General features: G+C 46.0%; 1 protein-coding gene across 2 annotated transcripts in view; it reads left to right on the top strand.

The window, feature by feature from the left end:
* KIRREL3 (kirre like nephrin family adhesion molecule 3) overlaps positions 1 to 26,493 on the top strand; it is a 1,173,775-nt gene that overhangs the window by 574,986 nt on the left and 572,296 nt on the right. For both annotated transcript variants that reach the window (XM_073657428.1, XM_073657427.1), the window contains exon 2: positions 3,172 to 3,228. In XM_073657428.1, coding sequence (XP_073513529.1) covers positions 3,172 to 3,228 — 57 coding nt within the window. The remainder of the gene's footprint in view (positions 1 to 3,171; positions 3,229 to 26,493) is intronic.

The raw sequence follows: 26,493 nt of genomic DNA, 5'->3' as shown, positions 1-26,493 counted from the left end.
TGATGTAATTATCACCTGGGCAATACCAGGGAAATCCTGAAAACATGACCTGTTGGTGGACTTGAGGACTGGAGTTGGGGAGCCCTGGAGTAGACGGGAGCTATTTTCTGGTGAAGCCGCACTGAAGCCTCTCGGGTGGAGTCGTACAAATACTTTACATTAGGGTTATAAAGATAAAGGGAACTTGTCACCAGTTTTGACAGCTCTCAGCTGATTTATCAGCTGCACAGGACTGGAAATATTTCCATGGAAAAAAATTCAATAACTCCTTGACTATTTGCAAATTACTCTTTAAAGAGGAACTATAGGATATGGAGAAAAAAAGATAAGTGACACTAGATGAAATTCTAAGATGCTTGTCATTGGTAATTCAGATTATTTCCGGAGTATTTCAGGGGCACAGGTTTTATTTTAATTGTTCCAGAGTGAACGTAAAATCTGGTGATATTTTCTTTTATGGGAGATATCAACTCACAAATGGTGAAGTAATCAATGCATCCGAATGGCCAGTGAAATGCAGATCTGAATACATTTTCCTCACCTCCTACAGGAACTAATCTTACATTACCTTTTTAGAACACCATTTAAGATAACAGCTCAGATCTCCCCTGTGTTTCCATGCTGCACACTCCCAGTCTCTTCCTATAAATTGCTGTCTCCCGGCTCAGAAGCACCAAGTCTCACACATCTGTCAGGATAATGAGACAGCAGAGAGCCCCAGCATCAGCCGACTCCAGACTTACTGTCTTAATGGTCCAAATCTTTCACTACTCAAGTAAATAGGAATTTTTTAAGTTTCCTAATTTTACCTATTTGACAAAGGTTTTACATTTTCGCCACCATTTACTTCATGAAGTTTTCCAGGAGGTGATAGGGCTCATTTAAGTGTCCTATGAGTGTTTCTTCCACAGTAAAGTGTCCACATAGTCTTGGTGAAAATCTATTCTCAGGGAACACTGAATGATGTAGGAGATAATGAGGGAGGACAGAAGATGATGGGAGAGGACAAGAGAGGAAAGGAGAGGACAGGAGATGATGGGAGAGGACAAGAGAGGAAAGGAGAGGACAGGAGAGGATAGGAGTGGAAGGAAGAGGATGAGAGAGGAAGGGAGACGATGAGAGAGGACAGGAGACAATGGGAGAAGATGGGAGAGGACAAGAGAGGAAGGGAGAGGACAGGAAAGGATGGGAGAGGAAGGGAGAGGAAGGGAGAGGACAGGAAAGGATGGGAGAGGAAGGGAGAGGATGAGAGAGGACAGGAGATGATGAGAGAGGATGGGAGAGGAAGGGAGAGGACAGGAGACCATGAGAGAGGATGGGAGAGGAAGGGAGAGGACAGGAGACGATGGGAGATGATAAGAGAGGACAGGAGACGAGAGAGGATGGGAGAGGACAGGAGACGATGAGAGAGGATGGGAGAGGATAGGAGACGATGAGAGAGGATGGGAGAGGAAGGGAGAGGACAGGAGACGATGGGAGATGATGAGAGAGGACAGGAGACGATGGGAGAAGATGAGAGAGGAAGGGAGAAGATGAGAGAGGACAGGAGACGATGAGAGAGGATGGGAGAGAATAGGAGAGGATGGGAGAGGACAAGAGAGGATGGGAGGCAATGGGAGAGGATGAGAGAGGACAGGAGATGATGAGAGAGGATGGGAGAGGAAGGGAGAGGACAGGAGACCATGAGAGAGGATGGGAGAGGAAGGGAGAGGACAGGAGACGATGGGAGATGATAAGAGAGGACAGGAGACGATGAGAGAGGATGGGAGAGGACAGGAGACGATGAGAGAGGATGGGAGAGGATAGGAGATGATGAGAGAGGATGGGAGAGGATAGGAGATGATGAGAGAGGATGGGAGAGGAAGGGAGAGGACAGGAGACGATGGGAGATGATGAGAGAGGACAGGAGACGATGGGAGAAGATGAGAGAGGAAGGGAGAAGATGAGAGAGGACAGGAGACGATGAGAGAGGATGGGAGAGAATAGGAGAGAATGGGAGAGGACAAGAGAGGATGGGAGGCAATGGGAGAGGATGAAAGAGGATGAAAGAGGATGGGAGAGGATGGGAGAGGATGGAAGAGGATGGGAGAGGATGCCGGGGATCTCAAGGCACCTGACTGCTGAAGGAACTCCTGGAGAGCATTTGCATACAGCACCAGAGTTGTTATATGTCTTTTTATGGTTTTCTGTTTGTCTGTTGCTATTAATGGATAGGTCCTGAGACTCCACTAGCGGCTTAGGATGGACAGAACTGATTATGGGTTCCCTTTAATTCTAGAGTCTGGAGTGCAGCTGTGGTCTATGTCCACATAGTGACACTTAGTAATGGCCGGGAACGTCAGTGCACTCCGATCAGGAACTTTAGCTGGAGAATTCATCAATTTAATGCATCCACATAAAATAAAGCCGGTGCAGCCGCAGAGTCATAAAAACGCAATTAATAGTCGTCCGTTAATGTGTCATTGTACATTTTGTAATGAGCATATCTCGGGCAGTGAACAGCGGTTCACGACAGTCACATGATGTGCGGAGTCCTGTAACGAGCATCACTCTTATAAATCCTCATTGATGACGCCGCAGACCGCGCACGTTCAGACATCTCTGGCCGTAGACGATTATGATGGTTGAGCCGTTATCACCGCTTCATGCCGGCGTCAACCCAAAAAATTCTGTAACTTTCTAACAAAGTTTCTCTGCTATTTTATTATTTCAAGATGTTTTCTCGCTGTAAATGAATGAAAATTTGCCGGCCGGTGTCATACCTGTTTGGTGGTCTGTACTTGGACTGCGGGTCTCTTCATCTATTTGACAGTCTGTCGATTTTAGGTCAAGAGATCCGCGGCCAATTCGTGCATTGGACCAAGAAACACGGATTTGTGAGACTAAGCTAATAAATCTGGCATCAGGAGTTTGATACATTGGTATGCTCCATTTGTAGACAATGGTGAGCCTATCCTGCATGGATACATTGTATCAGGACTGGAGCCAGGCTTGTGTGCATATGGCAGAGTACTGATACACTGTAACAAGCCCTCAGCTGTGTTGGCTCAGGGCGGATTCTCAGCTCCCATTCAGTGGCAGCAAGCAGAGATCTTGGGACAGTTGCATGATATTCCATGTTACAATGAGCATGAGATGTCACCTAATTGATCCTTTTTCTTTATCTTGCAGATTTTGGCCAAACGCTGGGATTTATGTCGAAGGACAAGTTCCGCAAGATGTCTGAAAGTAAGTTCCCATGTTCTTCCCTCGGAGAGACGCCTTCGGTCCCTTCCCCCATCTTCTTGCAGAAAGTGACTCAAAGTCTGTTATTTTACACCAAAATTAGAGACGTTTTATCGAACGTCATTTCTTGTGTTAATTTCTGCAACGTCTTCCACAAGTCTTGACTTGGCTTCCAGACAGAAAAAAGACATTTACTCGTCGTCTAAATGTAGAAATTGCCAAGAATCTTCTTTCTAAAGAACTTTTTTTCCGAACAAACAACCTCAGATTAGTGAGAACTGCGAGAAGTGAGAACAGGAGAAAAAGTTATTTTTTTTTCTTTGGTTGGAGATGGCAGCTCCTCTGTCCCTATGACAACACTTACTGACCCCTGCTCTGGGGACTTTAGCCTTGTAAAACACCATCCACATAACTGAGCGCACATGTACAGGTAATGCTGAGAATGGGAGATCACGATTACTTAAGTATTGTGAAAGGGTTAAAAAAAACATGGCTTCTTCTAGAAGCAGCGCTGCCCGCAGGTTGTATCTGGTATTACAGTCCAGATCTGCAGTGTGACAGGCTGTGGCCGGCTGTGATCTGTCTTTAGAGCCGGCCGCCATGTTTTACTATTCCTGGACATCCACCTTTTGGTTTATTTCTAAATGTTTTAAGGTCTGTGCACACGTTGCAGATTTTTTGCAGATTTGTCTTTTTTTTTCTGCACAGATTTCTCACACTACCTGCAGGATTATTTCCTAGTACCAGCAAAGTGAATGAGAATCCTGAGGTCTCGTTCACACCTTGCTTATTTTTGACTTGCAGATTTGGTGCAGATTTAAATCTACAGCGTTAATTCATTCATCGTTTTTGCTGCAGATCTCACCAATACTAATGAGTGAGGAAAAATCTGCACCAAAAACGCATCAAAAACGCACCTATTTTACGCAGCATTATTACTGCCAACAGATGCAGAAATGGCGCAGAAACTTCCGCACCATACACCCTACTTCACGTGTGCACAGATTAGTACTTTTGTAGCAGCCTCTCTCCATTGCTTGCTTGGTGTTTCCCATGCATGCTTTCCATCTTCCTATTGCTTGCCATCTTCCTATTGCTTGCCATCTTCTTATTGCTTACCATCTTTCTATTGCTTGCCATCTTCCTATTGCTTTCCATCTTCCTATTGCTTACCATCTTCCTATTGCTTGCCGTCTTCCTATTGCTTGCTGTCTTCCTGTTGCTTGGTGTCTCGATGGCTTGCTGTCTTCCTATTGCTTACCGTCTTTCTATTGCTTGCCGTCTTCCTATTGCTTGCTGTCTTCCTGTTGCTTGCTGTCTTCCTGTTGCTTGCTGTCTTCCTATTGCTTACCGTCTTCCTATTACTTGCCGTCTTCCTATTGCTTGCTGTCTTCCTGTTGCTTGCTGTCTTCCTATTGCTTGCCGTCTTCCTGTTGCTTGCCGTCTTCCTGTTGCTTGCCGTCTTCCTATTGCTTGCCGTCTTCCTGTTGCTTGCTGTCTTCCTGTTGCTTGCTGTCTTCCTATTGCTTGCCGTCTTCCTATTGCTTGCCGTCTTCCTGTTGCTTGCTGTCTCCATGGCTTGCTGTCTTCCTGTTGCTTGCTGTCTTCCTATTGCTTACCTTCTTCCTATTACTAGCTGTCTTCCTATTACTAGCTGTCTTCCTATTGCTTGCCGTCTTCCTATTGCTTGCCGTCTTCCTATTGCTTGCTGTCTTCCTATTGCTTGCTGTCTTCCTATTGCTTACCATCTGCCTATTACTAGCTGTCTTCCTATTGCTTGCCGTCTTCCTATTGCTTGCTGTCTTCCTATTGCTTGCTGTCTCCATGGCTTGCCGTCTTCCTGTTGCTTGCCATCTTCCTATTGCTTACCGTCTTCCTGTTGCTTGCTCTCTTCCTATTGCTCACCGTCTTCCTATTCCTTGCAGTCTTCCTGTTGCTTGCTGTCTTCCTATTACTTGCCGTCTTCCTATTGCTTACCGTCTTCCTATTGCTTACCGTCTTCCTATTGCTTGCTGTCTTCCTATTGCTTACCATCTTCCTATTGCTTGCTGTCTTCCTATTGCTTGCTGTCTTGCTATTGCTTACCATCTTCCTATTGCTTACCGTCTTCCTATTGCTTGCTGTCTTGCTATTGCTTACCATCTTCCTATTACTTACCGTCTTCCTATTGCTTGCTGTCTTCCTATTGCTTGCTGTCTTCTTATTTCTTGCTGTCTCGCTCTCGCATGCTTGCTGTCTTCCTGTTGCTTGCTATCTTCCTATTGCTTGCCGTCTTCCTATTTCTTGCTGTCTCCCATGCTTGCTGTCTTCCTATTGCTTACCATCTTCTTATTGCTTGCTGTCTCCCATGCTTGCTATCTTCCTATTGCTTGCCGTCTTCCTATTTCTTGCTGTCTCCCATGCTTGCTATCTTCCTATTGCTTATCATCTTCTTATTTCTTGCTGTCTCCCATGCTTGCTATCTTCCTATTGCTTGCCGTCTTCCTATTTCTTGCTGTCTCCCATACTTGCTATCTTCCTATTGCTTGCTGTCTCCCATGCTTGCTATCTTCCTATTGCTTGCCGTTTTCCTATTTCTTGCTGTCTCCCATGCTTGCTATCTTCCTATTGCTTGCTGTCTTCCTGTTGCTTGGTGTCTCGATGGCTTGCTGTCTTCCTATTGCTTACCGTCTTCCTATTGCTTGCCGTCTTCCTATTGCTTGCTGTCTTCCTGTTGCTTGCTGTATTCCTGTTGCTTACCGTCTTCCTATTGCTTGCCGTCTTCCTATTGCTTGCTGTCTTCCTGTTGCTTGCTGTCTTCCTATTGCTTACCATCTTCCAATTTCTTGCTGTCTCCCATGCTTGCTATCTTCCTATTGCTTGCTGTCTCCCATGCTTGCTATCTTCCTATTGCTTGCCGTCTTCCTATTTCTTGCTGTCTTGCATGCTGTGCTGCTTTGCAGTGTTGCCTGCTTCTGGTTGACACCCTGACTGTGTATCACAGAATGCTGTCCGCCACGACCTCCTGAGGATCCAACCAGAACAGGTTTCACCACCTTACTGAAGCTGTGATTGCAGCTTGGGATGTGACTAGAGTATAAGTAATAATGTAATGTAGATTAAGGGGGGGTGTCTCCTGTTCCTATTTCAGGAGCCCACCGCTCTCTTGCCTCCTGACCCCTCTGCTTGCTGGGGAGGGTTCATGTCTGATGACTAACATTTCGGGCCACTGGCTGCTATTCTTCTCTCTCCAATGTCGCCTGCAGAGGCCGCTTAGTGTCTACAGCACGGGAGAAGGAGAGGGGACTGTTAGTGGACTGGATCTCTAGATCCAACCACCTTCCGTGTGGCTCCTACAAGCTCTATAGCAAAGAGCTTGTCAGCGCTTCACGTCTTTGCCTTGGAGACCGGCCCCCCCCCCCCTCTGATGCCCTGCAGAAGTGGCCGGTGACCCAGGCAATGAGCAGTAAACTATGGAATTATAAATCCGCCCATTCTTGAGGCTTTCTAATAAGAGGTACGTTTTAGCGCTGCATGTTCTTCCAGGCGGTGTATTCCCCGGCAGCGGCAGGGCTCGCTCGCTGGTAGAAACGCTGATTGCTGGGCAGCGCCTGAACGCTGGACAATATCTGGGTCTTCCTTCTCTTCTGTCTGTTATTTGGGCCATAAGTTTCCCGTTAATTGCATTTGTGGCCCCTGTAAATCACGTAGCATACAATAAGCGCTCCCCAGCTGCGTCCGCTGATCGTTCACGTAATGCCGGCATTAATCTTCCTCGGACATCCCGCATCTGAACCTCCCTGACCTGCTGCCTTATTCTGATATCAGTTCTTCCACATTCCTATTGATCCGGTATTCGTGAATTAATGGTTCGTCCGCCGCGCTCCTCGGGACCGGCCATCACTGATAATTCATGGCCTGTAATACAGTCCGGCTCCTCGCTAAACCCCACCATTGTCCTCAATTAGCCCCAACCTGGGGAGAGATATGGGGCGATTGCTGCCTCTCCAGAGCTGGGGCTCAGCAGACACATTGTGCAGCTGGAGGAGGAGGAGGTGAGCTGTGACATCACCTATTGTGAATGATGGATCCTGTGTTATCTACTGTATATAGAGGTGTTATCAGTCATTGTACAGGAGGAGGAGGTGAGCTGTGACATCACCTATTGTGAATGGTGGATCCTGTGTTATCTACTGTATATAGAGGTGTTATCAGTCATTGTACAGGAGGAGGAGGTGAGCTGTGACATCACCTATTGTGAATGATGGATCCTGTGTTATCGACTGTATATAGAGATGTTATCAGTCATTGTACAGGAGGAGGAGGTGAGCTGTGACATCACCTATAGTGAATGGTGGATCCTGTGTTATCGACTGTATATAAGGTGTTATCAGTCATTGTACAGGAGGAGGAGGAAGTGAGCTGTGACATCACCTATTGTGAATGGTGGATCCTGTGATATCTACCGTATATAGAGGTGTTATCAGTCATTGTACAGGAGGAGGAGGTGAGCTGTGATATTACTTATTGTGAATGGTGGATCCTGTGTTATCTACTGTATATAGAGGTGTTATCGGACATTGTACAGGAGGAGGTGAGCTGTGACATCACCTATTGTGAATGGTGCATCCTGTGTGTTATCAGTCATTGTACAGGAGGAGGTGAGCTGTGACATCACCTATTGTGAATGGTGCATCCTGTGTTATCAGCTGAATATAGAGGTGTTATCTGTCATTGTACAGGAGGAGGAGGTGAGCTGTGACATCACCTATTGTAAACGGTGGATCCTGTGTTATCTACTGTATATAGAGGTGTTATCAGTCATTGTACAGGAGGAGGAGGAGGTGAGCTGTGACATCACCTATTGTGAATGGTGGATCCTGTGTTATCTACTGTATATAGCTGTGTTATCATTCATTGTACAGGAGGAGGAGGAGGTGAGCTGTGACATCACCTATTGTGAATGGTGGATCCTGTGTTATCAGCTGTATATAGAGGTGTTATCAGTCATTGTACAGGAGGAGGAGGACGTGAGCTGTGACATCACCTATTGTGAATGGTGGATCCTGTGTTATCTACTGTATATAGCTGTGTTATCATTCATTGTACAGGAGGAGGAGGAGGTGAGCTGTGACATCACCTATTGTGAATGGTGGATCCTGTGTTATCTACTGTATATAGCTGTGTTATCATTCATTGTACAGGAGGAGGAGGAGGTGAGCTGTGACATCACCTATTGTGAATGGTGGATCCTGTGTTATCTACTGTATATAGCTGTGTTATCATTCATTGTACAGGAGGAGGAGGTGAGCTGTGACATCACCTATTGTGAATGGTGGATCCTGTGTTATCAGCTGTATATAGAGGTGTTATCAGTCATTGTACAGGAGGAGGAGGACGTGAGCTGTGACATCACCTATTGTGAATGGTGGATCCTGTGTTATCTACTGTATATAGCTGTGTTATCATTCATTGTACAGGAGGAGGAGGAGGTGAGCTGTGACATCACCTATTGTGAATGGTGGATCCTGTGTTATCTATTGTATATAGCTGTGTTATCATTCATTGTACAGGAGGAGGAGGTGAGCTGTGATATCACCTATTGTGAATGGTGGATCCTGTGTTATCTACTGTATATAGCTGTGTTATCATTCATTGTACAGGAGGAGGAGGTGAGCTGTGACATCACCTATTGTGAATGGTGCATCCTGTGTTATCAGCTGAATATAGAGGTGTTATCTGTCATTGTACAGGAGGAGGAGGTGAGCTGTGACATCACCTATTGTAAACGGTGGATCCTGTGTTCTCTACTGTATATAGAGGTGTTATCAGTCATTGTACAGGAGGAGGAGGAGGTGAGCTGTGACATCACCTATTGTGAATGGTGGATCCTGTGTTATCTACTGTATATAGCTGTGTTATCATTCATTGTACAGGAGGAGGAGGTGAGCTGTGACATCACCTATTGTGAATGGTGGATCCTGTGTTATCAGCTGTATATAGAGGTGTTATCAGTCATTGTACAGGAGGAGGAGGACGTGAGCTGTGACATCACCTATTGTGAATGGTGGATCCTGTGTTATCTACTGTATATAGCTGTGTTATCATTCATTGTACAGGAGGAGGAGGAGGTGAGCTGTGACATCACCTATTGTGAATGGTGGATCCTGTGTTATCTACTGTATATAGCTGTGTTATCGTTCATTGTACAGGAGGAGGAGGAGGTGAGCTGTGACATCACCTATTGTGAATGGTGGATCCTGTGTTATCTATTGTATATAGCTGTGTTATCATTCATTGTACAGGAGGAGGAGGTGAGCTGTGATATCACCTATTGTGAATGGTGGATCCTGTGTTATCTACTGTATATAGCTGTGTTATCATTCATTGTTCAGGAGGAGGAGGAGGTGATCTGTGACATCACCTATTGTGAATGGTGGATCCTGTGTTATCTACTGTATATAGAGGTGTTATCAGTCATTGTACAGGAGGAGGAGGTGAGCTGTGATATCACCTATTGTGAATGGTGGATCCTATGTTATATACTGTATATAGAGGTGTTATCAGTCATAACAAAAAGGTCAATAGTAATGGTGCAATATATTAAATATTTTATTGATCAAGAAGTTTAGGTGTACAAGGGTAGGAAAGACAACCAGAAGAAAAAGCAAGTGCACAATCCAAGTGGCAAGCAGATCTAAAACTTCAAATCAGTAATCATATATAAATCAATAACTAAATATGTTTATCAATAAATAAATAGCTGCTAGGTATCCAAACAAATGAAAAAACTGCAAACATGTAGATAGCACAATAATCTTCTGAATAATGTAATCATATACAAAAAAAGGATTGTAAAATAATAAAAAAATGCAAAAGTGCACAGACTCAATATCAAAGTATTAACCCGCAGGTAAGTAAATGTGATTATATAGAAACTCTAATTGAGCTGATAAAGTGCAGCATCTGGATTATAAAGTGCTGCAGTGCTTAGATGCCTGAAGTAAACATATGATATATGAAATTGTTTTGCTGCTCATATCTATAAGTAATATAATATTCATATGAGATCTACCTGTATGGGAGCTAGCACGAATTGCCACAAGGATAATCCCACCCCGACGCGCGTTTCGGTGTCTGCCTTCATCAGGGGGTGGCCACACATATATGAGGTGAAGAGGAGGAGGTGACCTGTGATACCACCTATTATGAATTGTGGATCCTGTGTTATCAGCTGTATATTGAGGTGTTATCAGTCATTGTACAGGAGGAGAAGGAGGTGAGCTGTGACATCACCTGTTATGAATAGTGGATCCTGTGTTATCAGCCGTATATTGAGGTGTTATCAGTCATTGTACAGGAGGAGGAAGAGGTGAGTTATAACATCACCTATTGTGAATGGTGGATCCTGTGTTATCAGTTGTATATAGAAGTGTTATCAGTCATTGTACAGGAGGAGGAGGTGAGCTGTGACATCACCTGTTATGAATGGTGAATCCTGTGTTATGTACTGTATATAGAGGTGTTATGTACTGTATAGAGAGGTGTTATCAGTCATTGTACAGGAGGAGGAGGTGGTGAGCTGTAATATCACCTATTGTGAATGGTAGATCCTGTGTTATCTACTGTATATAGAGGTGTTTTCAGTCATAGTACAGGAGGGAGAGGAGGTGAGCTGTATATTCTTGTAACATACCTGGCGGTGTGCTTGCATAGTGCACCATCTCCCACTATGCAAGATCGCATCTTAACCTTCAGTCCAGTTTGTAAGCCGTGCTCCTGTTCTACTGTGTGCATGCTCTGGTCTGACTGCTTAGGCCGGCGGCCCGGTTACTTCCTGATTCTTGTAGCTGCTGTGGGCACACCCCTAATGCGTCCCCAGCCTATTGCTGTGGGTCACTGGATATTTAAACCTCCTTCTCCCAGAAGAAGGTGCTTGAGCAACTCTTTCCTTCAGAGGGCTCCTTGCCTCTGATGTGCCAGGTCCCGTTCTGTTTCTTGCCTGTCCACCAACCTGGGGGCTGTATTCCCAGGCCTGTCTGAACTATCTCTTAGCCTGTTTGTCCGCCTCTCTGGGGGCCGTATACCCAGACTCGCTCCTGTATCTTGTTGCAGTGTCAGTTCCTGTCTGAACACTCTCCTAGCCTGTTTGTCCGCCTCTCTGGGGGCCGTATACCCAGACTGAGTTTAGAGTCCACTCGCTTCATTGCAAGTACCTTGTGTGTATCTGGTTATGCTTGTCCCTTCCAGTCTGTTCAGTGTGAACAGAGCCCTGTCCTCTCTGCTCTGCCTTGTCCACCGCACCTGCGGTTTCGCTCTGCTCAGCCTTGTCCACCGCACCTGCGGTTTCGCTCTGCTCAGCCTTGTCCACCGCACCTGCGGTTTCGCTCTGCTCAGCCTTGTCCACCGCACCTGCGGTTTCGCTCTGCTCGGCCTTGTGCACCGCACCTGCGGTTTCGCTCTGCTCAGCCTTGTCCACCGCACCTGCGGTTTCGCTCTGCTCAGCCTTGTCCACCGCACCTGCGGTTTCGCTCTGCTCAGCCTTGTCCACCGCACCTGCGGTTTCGCTCTGCTCAGCCTTGTCCACCGCACCTGCGGTTTCGCTCTGCTCAGCCTTGTCCACCGCACCTGCGGTTTCGCTCTGCTCAGCCTTGTCCACCGCACCTGCGGTTTCGCTCTGCTCAGCCTTGTCCACCGCACCTGCGGTTTCGCTCTGCTCAGCCTTGTCCACCGCACCTGCGGTTTCGCTCTGCTCAGCCTTGTCCACCGCACATGCGGTTTCGCTCTGCTCAGCCTTGTCCACTGCATCTGCGGTTTCGCTCTGCTCAGCCTTGTCCTCCGCACCTGCGGTTTCGCTTTACTCTGCTTGACTACCGCATCTGCGACTCTGAACCTGTCTCCCAGTCTGTACTGGACCCTATCCAGCCTGCGCTCCAACCTGCTAGTACCTCCCTGTCTGCACTCCAGCCGTGCTTGCCAGTGCCCACCTGTCTGCACACCAACCGTGCTTGCCAGTGCCCACCTGTCTGCATACCAGCCGTACTTGCCAATATCCACCTGCCTGTATGCCAGTCTAACCTGCCTGTTCCTGCATTCCCCGGTGTGGGTCAACAACTGTGACCGGGGTCTGACCTGGAGTCGCACCTGGTCCCTCTGCTCGGTTCCTCCTTGGTCCACAGAGTCGACTAAGCCGCTAGGGTTAATACTTAGTTACGCCCCTCCAGGCACTCCTCGGTTCATGGTACAGTGGGATCACTAATCACGCTCATGCCAGTCAGTCCGCGCGTGAGCGTAACAATACTACTGTATATAGAGGTCTTATCAGTCATTGTACAGGAGGAAGAGGTGAGCTGTAACATCACCTATTGTGTATGATGGATCCTGTGTTATGGGCTGTATATAGAGGTGTTATCAGTCATTGTACAGGAGGAGGAGGAAGTGAGCTGTGACATCACCTATTGTGAATGGTGGATCCTGTGATATCTACCGTATATAGAGGTGTTATCAGTCATTGTACAGGAGGAGGAGGTGAGCTGTAATATCACTTATTGTGAATGGTGGATCCTGTGTTATCTACTGTATATAGAGGTGTTATCAGTCATTGTACAGGAGGAGGAGGAGGTGAGCTGTGACATCACCTATTGTGTATGATGGATCCTGTGTTATGGGCTGTATATAGAGGTGTTATCAGTCATTGTACAGGAGGAGGAGGAAGTGAGCTGTGACATCACCTATTGTGAATGGTGGATCCTGTGATATCTACCGTATATAGAGGTGTTATCAGTCATTGTACAGGAGGAGGAGGTGAGCTGTAATATCACTTATTGTGAATGGTGGATCCTGTGTTATCTACTGTATATAGAGGTGTTATCAGTCATTGTACGGGAGGAGGAGGAGGTGAGCTGTGACATCACCTATTGTGAATGGTGGATCTTGTGTTATGTATTGTATATAGAGGTGTTATCAGTCATTGTACAGGAGGAGGAGGAGGAGTTGAGCTGTAATATCACTTATTGTGAATGGTGGATCCTGTGTTATCCACCAGTTTAAGGGATTTAAAAAAAAATTGGCTAAAGGCTCAGCTATCTGTAATAAGTAAACCTAAGACTTCCCTACCCTCCCCAGGTCCGGTTCAGGGTTTCCATTGCTGCCTCGGTCTCTAATGTTTGGCTGCAGCTGTGATGTCAGTGTTGCAGCCAATCAGTGCTTGTGCCGTCTACATTGGCAGAGCAGCTCAGCTCAGTGATTGGCTGCAGCGCTGTCGTTATGACGTCACCGCATGCAGCCACAGACCGAGACAGTGACGGAGACGCAGAGCTGAATGGTAACTAAAGCTCCATTTGTTTCTTTATTTCCAGGTATCTGAGCCTATGGGCAAATGTTTCTTGAAATGAGGCAACCCCTTTAAGGAGCGGAGGTTATAATCCTGCCAAACATGAAGTCGCTTTGTTGCACCTATGATACCTGGTGCTACATAATGAATGTATACATGAATCCGGCATGGTCGCTCCATGGGGCGTTCGTTCTGATTAATATTTCATCTCAATCACATCAAAGTGAGGTCAATTATGTCCCAGAGACTGAGCCATAAATGATTCATGCGGTGATACATTGTATCGCTGCAGCCGCCACAGGTGAGGGACGCCGAGCTCCGCAGCCGTGCCGGCATCGCGAGGGTTAAGCGCGCCTTTCCTGGGACCTTCCTCCGGTGGTTGCGTGCCTTTCCGCTCTCGTGGGTCTGTCTGTGAGAGTTTTCAGACGTGTGAAATTACATCAATTACAGCGAACAAGTCTCTTCTTCCTCAGTGTATCAGTCACCGCAGTTCAGCCTCTCGTCTCTCGCAGTCGGATGCACCGGCGGGGTGACGCGCGTTCTCTTTGTCTGTGCTCTGACAACTCCTTATTTTCCACGTCACTCATAGGGGCCAACTCGGCGCCATCCTGGCACTCGGTGTTAAGTGCGAGTCTCTATATTCAGTGCCGCGTTGTCAAACGCTGGTTAAAAGGCTCTTCTAGTAACCAAAGTGATCCTGCGCGCCGCGCCGCCGCCGGCAGGATTCATTGCTGGTTTCTCTACCTTTTAATGGAGCAACAGGGGATTTGTGCCGGGTGTAATATTTTCTATAAAGCTGAATTTGTGAACATCTCCTGGTCGCCCATTAAAGGGGAGAATTAAAACCTCCTTGGATCCATTATTACTCCTGGCACCTGATAACAATGTATCAGCCCGCAGCCCCCTGATCCTGTGCCTCCAACTGTGGGGGGCTTACAGTGTATCGAGTGCATAGAGCTGTGAAAGTGGAGGGCGGCCATAGGGCACCTGCTGGAGCCAATCTGTCCATCCATGATCCATCAGCCATGTGCTGCTGATTGTACTCGCCGGACGAGAGCCCCGAGATCCTCCGCCAACCTGACGCGACCACTTGGGCGTGATACAATGATTACATCTTGCCAGACCGGCGAATCAAACACAGAACTGCGGATGGAGGGAGGCCTGCAACACTTCTTAGGGCTCCCGTCTAGCGGCCACAGACTACTGGAAAGAGTCCTGCACAACTATTCACTGTTCTACTATCTACCCCTGATTGCATTGTAGAATGGAGCGAAGGTGGCAAAGGCAGCCACCGCCAGGGCTATCTCACCACATAGTGGATTATACAGTGAACTCTATATACAGGGAGCTCCACCTAGTGGTGGCTGCAGACAGGATCTTATCATGTATCTCTGTATATAGGGAGCTCCCCCTATTGGTGGCTGCAGACAGGATCTTATCATGTATCTCTGTATACAGGGAGCTCCCCCTAGTGGTGACTGCAGACAGAATCTTATCATGTATCTCTGTATACAGGGAGCTCCCCCTATTGGTGGCTGCAGATAGGATCTCATCATGTATCTCTGTATACAGGGAGCTCCCCCTATTGGTGGCTGCAGACAGGATCTTATCATGTATCTCTGTATACAGGGAGCTCCCCCTAGTGGTGGCTGCAGACAGAATGTTATCATGTATCTCTGTATACAGGGAGCTCTCCCTAGTGGTGGCTGCAGACAGGATCTTATCATGTATCTCTGTATACAGGGAGCTCCCCCTAGTGGTGGCTGCAGACAGGATCTTATCATATATCTCTGCATACAGGGAGCTCCCCCTAGTGGTGGCTGCAGACAGGATCTTATCATATATCTCTGCATACAGGGAGCTTCCCCTAGTGGTGGCTGCAGACAGAATCTTATCATGTATCTCTGTATACAGGGAGCTCCCCCTAGTCGTGGCTGCAGACAGAATCTTATCATGTATCTCTGTATACAGGGAGCTCTCCCTAGTGGTGACTGCAGACAGGATCTTATATCTCTGTATACAGGGAGCTCCCCCTAGTGGTGGCTGCAGACAGAATGTTATCATGTATCTCTATTTACAGGGAACTCCTCCTAGTGGTGGCTACAGACAGAATCTTATCATGTATCTCTGTATACAGGGAGCTCCCCCTAGTGGTGGCTGCAGACAGGATCTTATCATGTATCTCTGTATACAGGGAGCCCCCCCTAGTGGAGGCTGCAGACAGGATCTTATCATGTATCTCTGTATACAGGGAGCTCCCCCTAGTGGTGGCTGCAGACAGAATGTTATCATGTATCTCTGTATACAGGGAGCTCCCCCTAGTGGTGGCTGCAGACAGGATCTTATGTATCTCTGTATACAGGGAGCTCCCCCTAGTGGTGGCTGCAGACAGGATCTTATCATGTATCTCTGTATACAGGGAGCTCCCCCTACTGGTGGCTGCAGACAGGATCTTATCATGTATCTCTGTATACAGGGAGCTCCCCCTAGTGGTGACTGCAGACAGTATCTTATCATGTATCTCTGTATACAGGGAGCTCCCCCTAGTGGTGACTGCAGACAGGATCTTATCATGTGTCTCTGTATACAGGGAGCTCCCCCTAGTGGTGGCTGCAGACAGGATCTTATCATGTATCTCTGTATATAGGGAGCTCCCCCTAGTGGTGACTGCAGACAGGATCTCATGATGTATCTCTGTATACAGCGAGCTCCCCCTAGTGGTGACTGCAGACAGGATCTTATGTATCTCTGTATACAGGAAGCTCCCCGTAGTGGTGACTGCAGACAGGATCTTATGATGTATTTCAGTATACAGGGAGCTCCCCCTAGTGGTGGCTACAGACAGGATCTTAAATGTATCTCTGTATACAGGGAGCTCCTCCTAGTGGTGGCTACAGACAGGATCTTATCATGTATCTCTGTATACAGGGAGCTCCCCCCAGTGATGACTGCAGACAGGATCTTATTATGTATCTCTGTATACAGGGAGCTCCCCCTAGTGGTGTCTACAGACAGGATCTTATCATGTATCTGTATACAGGGAGCTCACCCTAGTGGTGACTGAAGCCAGAATCTTATCATGTAACTGTATACAGGGAGCTCCCCCTAGTGGTGGCTGCAGACAAGATCTTATCATGTATCTCTGTATACAGGGAGCTCCCCCTAGTGGTGACTGCAGCCAGAATCTTATGTATCTCTGTATACAGAAAGCTCCCCCTAGTGGTGGCTGCAGACAGGATCTTATCATGTATCTCTGTATACAGGGAGATCCCCCTAGTGGTGGCTGCAGACAGAATGTTATCATGTATCTCTGCATACAAGGAGCTCCCCCTAGTGGTGGCTGCAGACAGGATCTTATCATGTATCTCTGTATATAGGGAGCTCCCCCTAGTGGTGACTGCAAACAGAATCTTATCATGTATCTCTGTATACAGGGAGCTCCCCCTAGTGGTGGCTGCAGACAGGATCTTATCATGTATCTCTGTATACAGGGAGCTCCCCCTAGTGGTGGCTGCAGACAGGATCTTATCATGTATCTCTGTATACAGGGAGCTCCCCCTAGTGGTGGCTGCAGACAGAATCTTATCATGTGTCTCTGTATACAGGGAGCTCCCCGTAGTGTTGACTGCAGACAGAATCTTATCATGTGTCTCTGTATACAGGGAGCTCCCCCTAGTGTTGACTGCAGACAGAATCTTATCATGTGTCTCTGTATACAGGGAGTTCCCCCTAGTGTTGACTGCAGACAGAATCTTATCATGTGTCTCTGTATACAGGGAGATCCCCCTAGTGGTGGCTGCAGACAGATAATATCATATATCTTTGTATACAGGGAGCTCCCTCTAGTGGTGGCAGCAGACAGGATCTTATCATGTGTCTCTGTATACAGGGAGTTCCCCCTAGTGGTGACTGCAGACAGAATGTTATCATGTATCTCTGTATACAGGGAGCTCCCCCTAGTGGTGGCTGCAGACAGGATCTTATCATGTATCTCTGTATACAGGGAGCTCCCTCTAGTGGTGGCTGCAGACAGAATCTTATCATGTGTCTCTGTATACAGGGAGCTCCCCATAGTGGTGGCTGCAGACAGAATCTTATCATGTATCTCTGCATAGAGGGAGCTCCCCCTAGTGGTGACTGCAGACAGAATCTTATCATGTATCTGTGTATAAAGGGAGCTCCCCCTAGTGGTGGCTGCAGACAGAATCTTATCATGTATCTCTGTATACAGGGAGCTCCCCCTAGTGGTGACTGCAGACAGGATCTTATCATGTATCTCTGTATACAGGGAGCTCCCCCTAGTGGTGGCTGCAGACAGAATCTTATCATGTGTCTCTGTATACAGGGAGCTCCCCCTAGTGGTGACTGCAGACAGGATCTTATCATGTATCTCTGTATACAGGGAGCTCCCCCTAGTGGTGGCTGCAGACAGGATCTTATCATGTATCTCTGTATACAGGGAGCTCCCTCTAGTGGTGACTGCAGACAGGATCTTATCATGTATCTCTGTATACAGGGAGCTCCCCCTAGTGGTGGCTGCAGACAGAATCTTATCATGTATCTTGGCAAAAATGAGAAATTATTAGCACGGCGGGACAGACCCTAGGAGTGCAGTGCAGAATGTCGTTGGACTCCGCTTCTTCCCGTGTTTCTATTAATCTTGGAGGAAAACCTGTTGGAGGCTGCAGAAGACTTGAGACTGGGACGTAGGTTCACCTTCCAGCAGGACTACGACCCTAAACATCCTGCCAGAGCTACAATGGAGGGTTTAGATCAGAGCATATTCCTGTGTGTGAACGGCGCAGTCACAGTCCAGACCCAAATCCCAGAGAATCTGTGACAAGACGTGAAAATTACTGATCACAGACGTCTCTGTCCAATCACTGAGCGAGAGCGAGTGTGCAAAGAAGAAGGGGCAAAATGTCACCTCTAGATGTGCAAAGCTGGGGAGACAGACCCCAAAAGACTGCAGCGAAAGGTGAGAGAGACAGACCCCAAAAAACTGCAGCGAAAGGTGAGAGAGACAGACCCCAAAAGACTGCAGCAGAGAAAGGTGGGAGAGACAGACCTCAAAAAACTGCAGCGAAAGGTGAGACAGACCCCAAAAGACTGCAGCAGAGAAAGGTGAGAGAGACAGACCTCAAAAGACTGCAGCAGAGAAAGGTGAGAGAGACAGACCCCAAAAAACTGCAGCGAAAGGTGAGAGAGACAGACCCCAAAAAAATGCAGAGAAAGGTGAGAGAGACAGACCCCAAAAAGCTGCAGAGAAAGGTGAGAGAGACAGACCCCAAAAGACTGCAGCAGAGAAAGATGGGAGAGACAGACCCCAAAAGACTGCAGTGAAGGCTGGAGAGACAGACCCCAAAAGACTGCAGCAGGAATTACAGCGACAGGGGGTCCTACAAAGTATTGACTCCGGGGGCTGAATACAAATGCACGGCCCAATTGTCAGATTTATATTTGTAAAGTAATTAGTAAACATCGTATCATTTGCTTTACACGTCACAAACACTTGATACTTTGTGTTGTATCACAGAAAATCCCACTAAAATACATTGAAGTTTATGGCTGTAATGTGGAAAAGGTCACGGGTCTGAGGAATTTTTCCAGGCGCTGTCTGTACATAGTGAATGTTTCCTCCGTGTCCATTCAGATCACGGTGTTTATTTTCGGGTTGTTTAATTTGATCATCTCTGCCATCGTGTCACGGGAACGTCGGCTCTTCAACCGCAGCCCGGATAAAAGCTTTCGTCTCACATTGCCAGAGCTGCACTGAGCTAAATGATCTATTGAATCTCGTTTAGAAGACGGTGCCAAGCAAGGAAGGTGGCACTAATGGCTTAAGCCCATCGATTCGCCCTGTGGTGCCTTCATCCCTGAGAGACGTTGGCTTTCTCCCTCTCGCCCCTTCCCTCTCCGCTCTTCCGCACCTCTCCTCAATCTATCACCGGCTGCAGCGCCGCAGCTCTGAGTGCAATGTTGGAAAAGCAATCCATCGCCTCAATCAATTTGTGATTGAAATGTGACATTTGGATGGAAGTTTTACGAAAAAAAAAAAAAAATCCATGGCGGTCTGATGTTCTCCGAGAAAAAGGCTTTGACTTCTGAGAAAATACCAACTCCGCTTGAGCGGCATTTTGAAGTATTATACGGTGCGGTTAACCCTTCCTTCTGCAGAAATCAATTCCAAGGGGTGGCTGAGAACACGAGATCGATGTGAAGCTGTTTGCTGCAGCTCTGGATGTGATTGCTGTATGACCCCTGATCTGCAGTGTTTGTACAGTTTCTGAACCGGTTCATTCAACCAATAAAACTCCACTAAATATTTAATAAGTTTGGAATTATCTGATCAGATCTTATACTCCACTCACAGCCGGAGCTGCACTCACACTTCTGTGTCCCATTGATAGGATTGGATTGTGGGGTCTCAGTTCTCATCTCATCACAATATATATAGTATATAGGTTCTGTAACGTTATAATCTGCTTTGTGCTTCAGTTCCTCAATATTTCACAGATCTTTGCTTGCTGTCAGTGAATGTGTTCAGAAATCCGGCACTTGGCACCTTCACGTATAGTGACCACACATGGCATGCTGCCCCTGTCCTTGTATTTGGGGTCTGCCGCCCTTGTCCTTGTATTTGGGGTCGGCTGCCCCTGTCCTTGTATTTGGGGTCCGCTGCCCCTGTCCTTGTATTTGGGGTCGGCTGCCCCTGTCCTTGTATTTGGGGTCCGCTGCTCCTGTCCTTGTATTTGGGGTCTGCTGCCCCTGTCCTTGTATTTGGGGTCCTCCACCCCTGTTCTTGTATTTGGGGTCCTCCACCCTGTCCTTGTATTTGGGGTCCACCACCCCTATCCTTGTATTTGGGGTCCACCGCCCCTGTCCTTGTATTTGGGGTCCACCGCCCCTGTCCTTGTATTTGGGGTCCGCCGCCCCTGTCCTTGTATTTGGGGTCTGCCAACCCTGTCCTTGTATTTCGGGTCCGCCGACCCTGTCCTTGTATTTCGGGTCCGCCGCCCCTGTCCTTGTATTTTGGGTCCGCCGCCCCTGTCCTTGTATTTCGGGTCCGCCGCCCCTGTCCTTGTATTTCGGGTCCACCGCCCCTGTCCTTGTATTTAGGGTCCGCCGCCCCTGTCCTTCTATTTAGGGTCCGCCGCCCCTGTCCTTGTATTTAGGGTCTGCCGCCCCCATCCTTCTATTTGGGGTCAGCCGCCCCCATCCTTCTATTTGGGGTCCGCCGCCCCCATCCTTCTATTTGGGGTCTGCTGCCGCTGTCCGGGTAGTCGTGGTATTGTACCCCGGTCCTGTTATTCCGCCTCTTTCCTGATATTCATCGTTTGATACCCCTGTCCTTGTATTTCGGGTCCACCGCCCCTGTCCTTGTATTTCGGGTCCGCCGCCCCTGTCCTTGTATTTCGGGTCCACCGCCCCTGTCCTTGTATTTGGGGTCCGCCGCCCCTGTCCTTCTATTTAGGGTCCGCCGCCCCTGTCCTTGTATTTAGGGTCCGCCGCCCCCATCCTTCTATTTGGGGTCAGCCGCCCCCATCCTTCTATTTGGGGTCAGCCGCCCCCATCCTTCTATTTGGGGTCTGCTGCCGCTGTCCGGGTAGTCGTGGTATTGTACCCCGGTCCTGTTATTCCGCCTCTTTCCTGATATTCGTCGTTTGCTACCCCTGTCCTCGCTTTGGGGACAAGCCGCCCCCATCCTGACATTAGTTGTTGCTGTCCCCGTCCTTCTTCGATCCTATCCGTGGTCTCCAGTATTTCCAGTGCTTACAGTCATCACACATTGCCCATTTCCCTCCACTACATTCTGCTCCACCTGTTTACATTCTCGCTAACGTTAAATGATTGAAACTTCTTCTCCATCAGTGAACAGTGTTTGGGTTTAGTAATTAGGCACAAAATGTCACAGAGGGGCGAGCGGCACAGAACCCCCGCATCCGGGCGCTGCCTGAAAGGTCGTGTGACCTTTGCTCCTCACGATTTGACAAACAGCTCAATGCGTCTGCTCGATATCAGACGGACGGAGACAAAGTTACACGATTGTAAAATAAATCTCAGAATCACGTAATTACAGCGACCGCCGCGACGTCTAAAGGAGATATTATCTGAAATAATAGGAACTATGAAGGCAGAATGGCAGCCCCCTAACAGATCACAGACCCCTAATAGCTAATGTCTCAGCAGTCAGAAGTTCCTGACATCTCTCCTGTGTGTCAGTCTTCACTGACGTTATTACATTCTATTCAGGAGTCAAGAAGTTCATAATGAATCCGCAATCCAGATAAACAAGAACAGAAACGTGAGAGAGGACAAAGAAGAGAAGAAACATTGTACAACTGATACATATATAATGTAACTGCAGCCACAAAGATACAAAGTCATTGCTGTGCATCCAGGCAGAGAGCAGTATTATAGTAGTTATATTCTTGTACATAGGGCGCAGTATTATAGTAGTTATATTCTTGTACATAGGGGGCAGTATTATAGTAGTTATATTCTTGTATATAGGGGGCAGTATTATAGCAGTTATATTCTTGTACATAGGGGCAGTATTATAGTAGCTATATTCTTGCACATAGGGGGCAGTATTATAGTAGTTATATTCTTGTACATAGGGGGCAGTATTATAGTAGTTATATTCTTGTACATAGGAGCAGTATTATAGTAGTTATATTCTTGTACATAGGGGCAGTATTATAGTAGTTATATTCTTGTACATAGGGGCAGTATTATAGAAGAAAAAATATACAGAATTAGTTTATGGTTAGCTGTGATGAGTAGAAGGATTTTAGGTAATAAATCTCTGTATTATGAGTGTTTCTTGCATTTCTTCTTCTTTATAGTTGATGTCATATTCTCAGTCCGTGGCGTCATTTCTGCACATAGTTACTTCCGCCCCCTTGTGTGTGCACCTGGTAGTACAGGAATGTCTTCATCTCCGGGCTCAGAGACGCGGTGAATCCTTTGGGCCGGTTCTGGCAATGGTCCTCTCCGTGTTTAGCGAGCATAATGCAAACAGTTTTGGAGTCTTTTTGGCTTCCGACCACTGAAAGACTGGAGGGAGCAGTAATGTACAAAGATGTCAATCCGCTCGATACTCACCTGTCTCCGCTCTCAGCGCGCTGCGCGGACCGAGCGCTGTGCGATTAACCATTTCACTGCCTCCTCCAAGGTGGAAATAAAAGCCGGAAAAAGGTTCTATAACAAAAGTGATGTTCAGCATTGAGATCCGCTGAGCTGGGAAAGTTGCGGCGACCTACAGAAACCACTGATGTATTTCCATTTTAGAGACCACAAACTTCACCAATTATAACCGGCGGCTGAGTGAGGAGAAGGACGGCCATATTACTATATATATTACTATATCACACTGAGGAGAAGGGCGGCCATATTACTATATATATTACTATATCACACTGAGGAGAAGGGCGGCCATATTACTATATATATTATTATATCACACTGAGGAGAAGGGCGGCCATATTACTATATATATTACTATATCACACTGAGGAGAAGGACGGCCATATTACTATATATATATTACTATATCACACTGAGGGGAAGGGCGGCCATATTACTATATATATTACTATATCACACTGAGGAGAAGGGCGGCCATATTACTATATATATTACTATATCACACTGAGGAGAAGGGCGGCTATATTACTATATATATTACTATATCACACTGAGGAGAAGGGCGGCCATATTACTATATATATTACTATATCACACTGAGGAGAAGGGCGGCCATATTACTATATATATTACTATATCACACTGAGGAGAAGAGCGGCCATATTACTATATATATTACTATATCACACTGAGGAGAAGAGCGGCCATATTACTATATATATTACTATATCACACTGAGGAGAAGGGCGGCCATATTACTATATATATTACTACATCACACGGAGGAGAAGGGCGGCCATATTACTATACATATTACTATATCACACTGAGGAGAAGGACGGCCATATTACTATATATATTACTATATCACACTGAGGAGAAGGGCGGCCATATTACTATATATATTACTACATCACACTGAGGAGAAGGGCGGCCATATTACTATATATATTACTATATCACACTGAGGAGAAGGGCGGCCATATTACTATATATATTACTGTATCACACTGAGGAGAAGGGCGGCCATATTACTATATATATTACTATATCACACTGAGGAGAAGGGCGGCCATATTACTATATATATATTACTATATCACACTGAGGAGAAGGGCGGCCATATTACTATATATATTACTACATCACACTGAGGAGAAGGGCGGCCATATTACTATATATATTACTATATCACACTGAGGAGAAGGGCGGCCATATTACTATATATATTACTATATCACACTGAGGAGAAGGGCGGCCATATTACTATATATATTACTATATCACACTGAGGAGAAGGGCGGCCATATTACTATGTATATTACTATATCACACTGAGGAGAAGGGCGGCCATATTACTATGTATATTACTATATCACACTGAGGAGAAGGGCGGCCATATTACTATATATATTACTATATCACACTGAGGAGAAGGGCGGCCATATTACTATATATATTACTATATCACACTGAGGAGGAGGGCGACCATATTACTATATATATTACTATATCACACTGAGGAGAAGGGCGGCCATATTACTATATATATTACTATATCACACTGAGGAGAAGGGCGGCCATATTACTATATATATTACTATATCACACTGAGGAGAAGGGCGGCCATATTACTATATATATTACTATATCACACTGTGGAGAAGGGTGGCCATATTACTATACATATTACTATATCACACTGAGGAGAAGGGCGGCCATATTACTATATATATTACTATATCACACTGAGGAGAAGGGCGGCCATATTACTATATATATTACTATATCACACTGAGGAGAAGGGCGGCCATATTACTATATATATTACTATATCACACTGAGGAGAAGGGCGGCCATATTACTATATATATTACTATATCACACTGAGGAGAAGGGCGGCCATATTACTATATGTTTTACTATATCACACTGAGGAGAAGGGCGGCCATATTACTATATATATTATTATATAACACTGAGGAGAAGGGCGGCCATATTACTATATATATTACTATATCACACTGAGGAGAAGGGCGGCCATATTACTATATATATTACTATATCACACTGAGGAGAAGGGCGGCCATATTACTATATATATTATTATATCACACTGAGGAGAAGGGCGGCCATATTACTATATATATTACTATATCACACTGAGGAGAAGGGCGGCCATATTACTATATATATTACTATATCACACTGAGGAGAAGGACGGCCATATTACTATATATATATTACTATATCACACTGAGGGGAAGGGCGGCCATATTACTATATATATTACTATATCACACTGAGGAGAAGGGCGGCCATATTACTATATATATTACTATATCACACTGAGGAGAAGGGCGGCTATATTACTATATATATTACTATATCACACTGAGGAGAAGGGCGGCCATATTACTATATATATTACTATATCACACTGAGGAGAAGGGCGGCCATATTACTATATATATTACTATATCACACTGAGGAGAAGAGCGGCCATATTACTATATATATTACAATATCACACTGAGGAGAAGAGCGGCCATATTACTATATATATTACTATATCACACTGAGGAGAAGGGCGGCCATATTACTATATATATTACTATATCACACTGAGGAGAAGGGCGGCCATATTACTATATATATTACTACATCACACGGAGGAGAAGGGCGGCCATATTACTATACATATTACTATATCACACTGAGGAGAAGGACGGCCATATTACTATATATATTACTATATCACACTGAGGAGAAGGGCGGCCATATTACTATATATATTACTACATCACACTGAGGAGAAGGGCGGCCATATTACTATATATATTACTATATCACACTGAGGAGAAGGGCGGCCATATTACTATATATATTACTGTATCACACTGAGGAGAAGGGCGGCCATATTACTATATATATTACTATATCACACTGAGGAGAAGGGCGGCCATATTACTATATATATATTACTATATCACACTGAGGAGAAGGGCGGCCATATTACTATATATATTACTACATCACACTGAGGAGAAGGGCGGCCATATTACTATATATATTACTATATCACACTGAGGAGAAGGGCGGCCATATTACTATATATATTACTATATCACACTGAGGAGAAGGGCGGCCATATTACTATATATATTACTATATCACACTGAGGAGAAGGGCGGCCATATTACTATGTATATTACTATATCACACTGAGGAGAAGGGCGGCCATATTACTATGTATATTACTATATCACACTGAGGAGAAGGGCGGCCATATTACTATATATATTACTATATCACACTGAGGAGAAGGGCGGCCATATTACTATATATATTACTATATCACACTGAGGAGGAGGGCGACCATATTACTATATATATTACTATATCACACTGAGGAGAAGGGCGGCCATATTACTATATATATTACTATATCACACTGAGGAGAAGGGCGGCCATATTACTATATATATTACTATATCACACTGAGGAGAAGGGCGGCCATATTACTATATATATTACTATATCACACTGTGGAGAAGGGTGGCCATATTACTATACATATTACTATATCACACTGAGGAGAAGGGCGGCCATATTACTATATATATTACTATATCACACTGAGGAGAAGGGCGGCCATATTACTATATATATTACTATATCACACTGAGGAGAAGGGCGGCCATATTACTATATATATTACTATATCACACTGAGGAGAAGGGCGGCCATATTACTATATATATTACTATATCACACTGAGGAGAAGGGCGGCCATATTACTATAT

The sequence above is a fragment of the Phyllobates terribilis genome, unplaced genomic scaffold (genome assembly GCF_046119375.1).
Source record: "Phyllobates terribilis strain yellow unplaced genomic scaffold, ASM4611937v1 Scaffold_12__6_contigs__length_324123572, whole genome shotgun sequence".
Classification (NCBI taxonomy): Eukaryota; Metazoa; Chordata; class Amphibia; order Anura; family Dendrobatidae; genus Phyllobates; species Phyllobates terribilis.
Note: the sequence above shows the minus strand (reverse complement) of the source record. Positions and strands in the feature narration are given on the sequence as shown.